General features: G+C 45.7%; 1 protein-coding gene across 2 annotated transcripts in view; it reads left to right on the plus strand.

The window, feature by feature from the left end:
- MTOR (mechanistic target of rapamycin (serine/threonine kinase)) overlaps positions 1–6,825 on the plus strand; it is a 160,412-nt gene extending 153,587 nt beyond the window's left edge. For both annotated transcript variants that reach the window (XM_011996603.1, XM_011996602.1), the window contains exons 55-58: positions 3,280–3,360; positions 3,639–3,719; positions 5,083–5,188; positions 5,861–6,825. In XM_011996603.1, the coding sequence (XP_011851993.1) occupies positions 3,280–3,360; positions 3,639–3,719; positions 5,083–5,188; positions 5,861–5,876 (284 nt within the window). In that variant the 3' untranslated portion in view covers positions 5,877–6,825. The remainder of the gene's footprint in view (positions 1–3,279; positions 3,361–3,638; positions 3,720–5,082; positions 5,189–5,860) is intronic.
- The last annotated feature ends 1,608 nt before the right edge of the window (positions 6,826–8,433 follow it).

An 8,433-nucleotide genomic window follows, 5' to 3' on the forward strand; every position in this document is an offset into this window, starting at 1 on the left:
GGGTGGGCTTCAGTCGGTGGGTGCATCCTGCAGGACGTTACAGAAGCTCTCCCCCTTGTCCAGAGTGTTTCTAGAATGGGGTGGGCTTTGTTATTGCCAGTAGGAGACAAAGTGGTAATGGCTACTGAATATGAAGGAAGTAAACCTAGTTTTCTCGCAATTCTTGACAATGGTAGTTTTGCAAAGGTGCTATTACTGCCAGCTTATCACCGGATAAGCATTTAATCGAACTTCAAATACTTGGTCTAGAAATATTTACTGAGCACCAAGCAGCTAATATGTTTTTTATTTACTGTTTCACACATGGAGTGGGTGCCTGAAGCTCCGAGATTTTTATCAAACTATCTGATTTTAATCTATCTGTAAAAACACAGTTTAAAGTATGTCTGAATATCAGCTCACTAATGGTGTCTGGGTTGGAATAATTATTAACAATATTACCTTGGTCCTCAAGCATTGATAATAGCTCAGAAATGGAAAGATGGAGGCAGCAGAAATTTATTTGTGTTGCTAGGAGGAGCCCTGGAACCACAGGGAAGTGTTTCTAGGAGCGTGACTCACAGAGCAGGGGTCTAGGAAGACTTGTGTCCCTCCGAGAGCCAGAGTACTTTTTGTGTGTGGAAACCTCTCAGGAGCGTTAGAGTCAAGCTGTTTAACTTTGTTTTATTTGTATTAGTTTCCAGCACACACAGCATTGAAGTTATTGGTTTTAGGGGGTTTTTGTGGGTTGGTTGGTTGGTTTGTTTTTGGGTAAAACTGTTTAACTTTGTTTAGCCCTCCTCTCTTCCCCGCCCCCCATCCCACCCCTTTTTTCCTTCATGACATTTAGCAACATTCTACATAGTTCACACTTTGGGAATTACTGTTGGGGTGTAAAAAAGTAAATATTTTCTACAAATGTTTACAGAAAACTTACAACTAGTTAATAAACTAAGCCAAATAATGTCTAGGGGTGCAAAAAGAAAATGTGAGGTACAGTGGTCGCCTGAAGAAGCACAGAACAGCATTACAGAATTGACCATAACCTGCGTGAAATAATCAGAGAGCAGTACACTCTGCCGTGGAGCCTGTGGGTGCTTTGGTGTGGAGTAGAAGGCTGTGGAGATTCAGGAAAGGGGACTTCACTGTGAACCGTAGCTGCCAAGAGCGCACTTGGGTTGGTGGCATCTAATCATCACTTCACCTGACAAAGGATAATTTTTCTTTTTTTTTTTCCTTGAGACAGTCTTGCTCTGTCACCCAGGCTGGAGTATGGTGGCGCAATCTCGGCTCACTTCAACCTCTACCTCCCGAGTTCAAGCAATTTTCCTGCCTCAGTCTCCCAAGTAGCTGGGATTACAGGCGTGTGTCACCATGCTCAGCTAATTTTTTTTTAATTTTTAGTAGAGATGGGGTTTCACCATGTTAGCCAGGCTGGTTTCGAACTCCTGATCTCAAGTGATCTGCCTGCATTGGCCTCCCAAAGTGCTGGGATTACAGGCATGAGCCACCCTGCCCTGCCAAAGGGTAATTTATCATTATTGGATGGATGGACTCGATGAGTAGAAAGCAAAAGGGTGTTTCAGGCAAGAAATTGGGATACTGGGTTATAATGTCATACACGGACACTGTGACAGGATTTGTGAATGCCTGAATCACCAGGCTCATAGGACCCACGGTCTCTGGGGTAGCTTATACCGGTGGCTGGTCTCAAACGAAGTGTGCTGAGACTTACTGGTTTCATTCTCAGGGCCCACCTCCCTAACACATTCTTAAGTGGCTACTATATGCTGCCTGTAGCGTACAGAAGGGAACGAGAACAGCCAGTTCTGCTGGCACCAGATGGTGGATTTGGTTGTTTAGCTTAAAAGTTAAATTCCATCTGGGTATTGTGGTGCACACCTGTAAGCCCAGCAGGAGGAGCACTTGAGCCCAGGAGTTTGAGACTAGCCTGGGCAATATAGCAAGACCCTGTCTCAGAAAAAAACTTCCAACGGATCACTAATAGAAGTATAACTATCACCCGGGTGCGGTGGTTCACGCCTATAATCCCAGTACTTTGAGAGGCCCAGGCAGGATGAGGTCAAGAGTTTGAGACCAGCTTGACCAACATGGAGAAACCCCATAAAATACAAAATAAGCCAGGCATGGTAGCACATACCTGTAATCTCAGCTACTCGGGAGGCAGGAGAATCGCTTGAATCCGGGAGGCAGAGGTTGCAGTGAGCCGAGATTGCGCCATTTCACTCCAGCCTGGGCAATAAGAGTGAAACTCCATCTCAAAAAATAAAAAAGAAGTATAATTATCACTACCTTCATTCAGAAGGTCTGTGATGTACAAGGACAGCATTCAAAAAACTTCATAATTCTGATTTCAGACTCCTGCTAAAAGCCATAATCAGTGGAGGGTGAACCTAACACCTGAGGACTTTTTCTACCCAGAGTTGATATGAAAATTCCTCCAAGGAATAACATTTCAACCTTGTGTGTGATACATTCCAAAGTTTATTTTCTTTTTCTTTTTTTTTTTTTTTTTGAGACAGAGTCTCACTCTGTCGCCCAGGCCGGAGTGCAGTGGCCAGCACTGGCTCCATCTTGGGTCACTGCAACCTCCGCCTCCCAGGTTCAAGCAATTCTCCTGCCTCAGCCTCCCCAGTAGCTGGGACTACAGGCGCCGGCCACCTGGCTAGTTTTTTTGTATTTTTTTTTAGTAGAGATGGGGTTTCACCGTGTTAGCCAGGATGGTCTCAATCTCCTGACCTCGTGATCCGCCCGTCTCGGCCTTCCAAAGTGCTGGGATTACAGGCTTGAGCCACCGCGCCTGGCCCCAAAGTTAATTTTCTTTATCAGTTTTTGTTCAAACACATTTTGTCATGAGGCTTTTGACCTGTGCCTCTGTTCCTATTCCTATGAGTTTATTTTGTTAATGCAATTTGCCTGAAAATCCATGTTTCAATTCTGATAAGCACCAAATTTTTTTCAATAATTTTTAACTCACATTTGAAAATGGCTTTATAGATTTTTTTTTTTTTTTTTGCAAATGGAGTCTCAGGCTGGTCTTGAACTCAGCTACTCAAGTGATCCTTCCACCTCAGCCTCTTGAGTAGCTGGGATTACAGCTGTGTCCAGCTTAAAGCTTTGAAATACGTAAAGAGTAACATAAAATTTTCCTTCTCTTTTCCCCTTTAGGGTAGGCAGGGCAGGCGTTAAAGGAATAGAGTGTGTAGAGAATTAGATGCTAACACCAACAGTGGCTTTTTGGTGTTTGAATTTTCTGTTAATTGATTTCTTTTCCCATAGAAATTTTGGACGGTGTGGAACTTGGGGAGCCAGCCCATAAGAAAACGGGGACCACAGTGCCAGAATCTATTCATTCTTTCAGTAAGTTCAGCCTCTGAGGAACTGCACCAATGACTAGCTCATTAAGAAAACAGCAGCTGTGTTATACCCTGAGAAGGGTCAACAAGATGAAGCAACAAAACTGCCTTTGAGCAGAAAAGGTTCCATGAATTTCTCATTATATTCTGAGGACAAAGATGAACATAGAGGAAGGATTGCTCAACACTTACAAAAGTGAATATTTGAGAAAAACAGGGCACCCATTGAACCTGTTGTATTGCTCCCATTCTTACTGTTATTTCTACTTTTGTGTATTCCAGTTGGAGACGGTTTGGTGAAACCAGAGGCCCTAAATAAGAAAGCTATTCAGATTATTAACAGGGTTCGAGATAAGCTCACTGGTGAGTGTGTCATGTGTTTACTTAAAGGGGACATAAGGCTGAGCGCGGTGGCTCATGGCTGTAATCCCAGCACTTTGGGAGGCTGAGGCAGGCGGATCACGAGGTCAGGAGATCGAGACCATCCTGGTTAACACGGTGAAACCCTGTCTCTACTAAAAATACAAAAAATGAGCTGGGTGTGATGGCGGGCCCTGTAGTCCCAGCTAGTTGGGAGGCTGAGGCAGGAGAACGGTGTGAACCTGGGAGGTGGAGTTTGCAGTGAGCCGAGATCGCTCCACTGCATTCCAGCCTGGGCGACAGAGTGAGACTCAGTCTCAAAAAAAAAAAAAAAAAAAGGAGACATAAAATCTGAGCACACTTTCCTGTCTCTGAGTGGTGGTCAGCCCCATGTCCAGTAGTGTTAGTGATGAGCTTTGGGCACCATGCAGCTGACAAAGAGTGTCTTTGAAGTCATCAGTTAAACATTGTCTCTGATTCTTTTTTCTGATGACTGATAACAGTACTTAATGGTTAATCTCATGTAACTCAGGAGGTGAATAAATTTGTATTGGGTCCAAAATCAGCCAAATTCAGGGAAGTATTTTTTAATCATGTCTTTTTTTTTTTTTTTTTTTTTTTTTGAGACAGTTCGCTCTTATTGCCCAGTCTGTAGTCCACTGGCTCCATCTTGGGTCACTGCAACCTCCGCCTCCCAGGTTCAAGCAATTCTCCTGCCTCAGCCTCCCCAGTAGCAGGGATTACAGGCACCCCCCCACCACACCCAGCTAATTTTTTGTATTTTTAGTAGAGATGAGGTTTCACCATGTTGGGCAGGCTGGTCTCAAACTCCTGACCTCAAGTGATCCACCCACCTCGGCCTCCCAAAATGCTGGGATTACAGGCGTGACCCACCATGCCCAGCCAAATTTTTCTTTTTTTTTTCTTTTTTTTTTTTTTTTGAGACAGGGTCTTGCTCTGTCACCCAGGCTGGAGTGCAGTGGTGCCATCTTGGCCCAGTGCAACCTCCACCTTCCGGGTTCAAGCGATTCTCCTGCCTTAGGCTCCCAAGTAGCTGGGACTACAGGCCTGTGCCACCACACTCAGCTAATTTTGTATTTTTAGTAGAGACAGTGTTTTACCATGTTGGCCAGGCTGGTCTTGAACTCCTGACCTCAGGTGATCCGCCTGCCTCAGCCTCCCAAAGTGCTGGGATTACAGGCGTGAGCCACCACACCTGGCTGAATTTTTCAAATCCAACTATGATATATCCTTCATCTCCACGTCTGAGGATAAGCTGTTGGTATGGACAGTTAAGGCAACAGGGAAGAAGAAGTGCAGCGATTGCCAGGAAGAGAGTGAAATGTTTTTGTTGCTCCTATGCTAGGTCGGGACTTCTCTCATGATGACACTTTGGATGTTCCAACGCAAGTTGAGCTGCTCATCAAACAAGCGACATCCCATGAAAACCTCTGCCAGTGCTATATTGGCTGGTGAGTGGGGCTCTCAAAGTGACTTTGTTAAAATAAGCAATCAGAACCCAAGCCTAGGCCCCAAAGCCAGGGTAGCAAAAAGAGATTTGGTGGCGTATCTGTAAAGGGCAGTTAGAGCTCAGATCTCTTTAAAAGTTCATATTTATTGCATGTGCTCATTGTTTTAAAAAAATTGAGAAATATGGATGCATATTTGAAAGGCAAACACTAAAATTAAAATTACATTAAGATAAGTGGTTTAGGAGAATAGGCAAGGGTTGTTTGTGAGGGGTTCCTTTTGGGTTTTGCTGTCAGTCCAATGCAGAGATACAGGAAGGGCAAAGGAAAGAAAAAGCTAGAGCAGTGACAGAGAGAAGGAGATGAAAAGACAGATTTATGATCTGGGAGCCTAACCTCAAGGACCACTCTGGGGTGTGCTTTGATTAATTGCTCGAGGCATGCTTGAAGGCAGAAACTTGAGAGAGCAGATGCTGGGGAAGTGTCCTTGCGGGACCTCGGTGGGCAGTAGCCTTGACTGGAAATGATGTGTGTGTCCCATGCAATTAGCTGTGGGAGAGCTCAGGGAATACCCTGGGGTTGTCAGACCTTGGCCTTTTCATTTTCAAGTTATCTGTGTAAAGCTTTGAAGAAGCTCAAATTATTAAAATATTCCTTTTCTTTCTGCCTTCTTAGGTGCCCTTTCTGGTAACTGGAGGCCCAGATGTGACTGTCACGTTTTTTCTGAGGCTTTTTTACTTTAGTAAATGCTTCCACTAAACTGAAACCATGGTGAGAAAGTTTGACTTTGTTAAATATTTTGAAATGTAAATGAAAAGAACTACTGTATATTAAAAGTTGGTTTGAACCAACTTTCTAGCTGCTGTTGAAGAATATATTGTCAGAAACACAAGGCTTGATTTGGTTCCCAGGACAGTGAAACACAGTAATACCACGTAAATCAAGCCATTCATTTTGGGGAACAGAAGATCTATAACTTTAGAAATACGGGTTTTGACTTAACTCACAAGAGAACTCATCACAAGTACTTGCTGATGGAAGAATGACCTAGTTGCTCCTCTCAACATGGGTACAGCAAACAGCACAGCCAAGAAGCCTCAGGTCATGGAGGACATGGATTAGGATCCTAGACCGTAAAGACACAGAAGATGCCAACCTCACCCCTGCCACCTATCCCAAGACCTCACTGGTCTGCGGACAGCAGCAGAAATGTTTGCAAGATAGGCCAAAATGAGTTTTACAAAAGGTCTGTCTTCCATCAGACCCAGTGATGCTGCGACTCACGCTTCAATCCAAGACCTGACCGCTAGTAGGGAGGTTTATTCGGATCACTGGTGGCCTCGGCTGAGCAGATGCACAGAGGGGATCACTGCACAGTGGGACCACCCTCACTGGCCTTCTGCAGCAGGGTTCTGGGATGATTTCAGTGGTCAGAATACTCTGTTTAGAGCAAGGGCTCAGAAAACAGAAATACTGTCATGGAGGTGCTGAACACAGGGAAGGTCTGGTACATATTGGGAATTATGAGCAGAACAAATACTCAACTAAATGCACAAAGTATAAAGTGTAGCCATGTCTAGACACCAGGTTGTATCGGAATAATTTTTGTGCCAATAAATGACATCAGAATTTTAAACATACGTATATGAGTGGCTTTTTAGTCATAATTTTGATCAGTTCAAAAAGGAAGCATTTACTCTTTCAGCACTCAGCCTTTAGTAAGCACTCTGTGGTAGGGATGACAGAGGACATAAGGGTGTACATGATGTGGTCCCTTTCCTCAGACTGTTCCCAGGCCAGACAGGTGGAGACAGCATGCCACTCAAGTGAACAGAACTTACCCCGGCCAGGTGCTGAGAAGAGGCGTGTATGGGCCACAGGTAGGAGCACAAATTCCACCGGGTGAGCCTGGAAAGCCTCATAGAAAGGGGGATGTTTGGCGTGGGTCTTAAAGAGGAGTGGGAGTCTGTCAGATGAACCAAGGGGGGGCATTCTCAGCAGAAAAGGAAGTGTGAGGCACTGCTGTGAAAGCATGGTATCCACAGCAGTAGCAAGTATCACTTGGACCATATGAAATTGCAGGTACGTGGACCATTTTTAACATACAAAACTGGCATTTTCTTATGGCTGCACCTCATAGTTCAGCATATCTGGCTCAGTGGTCAGTGGGGAATAAAGGGAGTAACAGGAAAATAATAGGAACTAAAGGAGGCACGAAAGTAGCACGGGGCCAGACCGGGGCCTCCATCAGTTCAGCAGCAAGGAGTATGAACCTGATGCTGTGAAGTTTTACAATGGAATCGTATCTGAGTGGTGTTTTTTGTTTTCATTGGAGACTGGGTCTCGCTCTGTCACCCAGGCTGGACTGCAGTGGCACAATCATGGCTCACTGCAGCCTCAGCCCCATGGGCTCAGGTGATCTTCCTGCTTCAGCCTCCCAAGTAGCTGGGACTACAGATATGCACCTCCCCACTCAGCTAATTTTTGTATTTTTTGTAGACAGTGGGGTTTTGCCATCTTTCCCAGGCTGGTCTCGAACTGCTGGACTCAAGCGATCTGCCCCCCCTCAGCCTCCCAGAGAAGCCACTGTGCCCAGCCCTGAGTGGTGTTTTTAAAAGACAACTGGTGGCCAGGTGCGGTGGCTCACGCCTATATAATCCCAGCACTTTGGGAGGCCGAGGCGGGGCGGATCACCTGAGGTCAGGAGTTCGAGAGCAGCCTGGCCAACATGGCAAAACCCTGTCTCTGCTAAAAATACAAAAGTTAGCTGGGTGTGGTGGCATGCACCTGTAATCCCAGCTACTGGGGAGGATGAGGCAGGAGAATTGCCTGAACCTGGGAGGTGGAGTTTGCAGTGAGCCAAGATTGTGCCACTACACTCCAGTCGGGGCAACAGAGTGAGACTCCATTTCAAAAAAAAAAAAAAAAAAGCCAGGCATGGTGGCAGGCGCCTGTAATCCCAGCTACTCAGGAGGCTAAGGCAGGAGAATCACTTGAACCTGGGAGGCGGAGGTTGCAGTGAGCCGAGACACCACCACTACACTCCAGTCGGGGCAACAGAGTGAGACTCCCCTGCCTCAGCCTCCCGAGTAGCTGGGACTACAGGCCTGTGCCACCACACTCAGCTAATTTTGTATTTTTAGTAGAGACAGTGTTTTACCATGTTGGCCAGGCTGGTCTTGAACTCCTGACCTCAGGTGATCCGCCTGCCTCAGCCTCCCAAAGTGCTGGGATTACAGGCGTGAGCC

This window comes from Mandrillus leucophaeus, unplaced genomic scaffold (genome assembly GCF_000951045.1).
Source record: "Mandrillus leucophaeus isolate KB7577 unplaced genomic scaffold, Mleu.le_1.0 Scaffold52, whole genome shotgun sequence".
In the NCBI taxonomy this organism is placed as follows: domain Eukaryota; kingdom Metazoa; phylum Chordata; class Mammalia; order Primates; family Cercopithecidae; genus Mandrillus; species Mandrillus leucophaeus.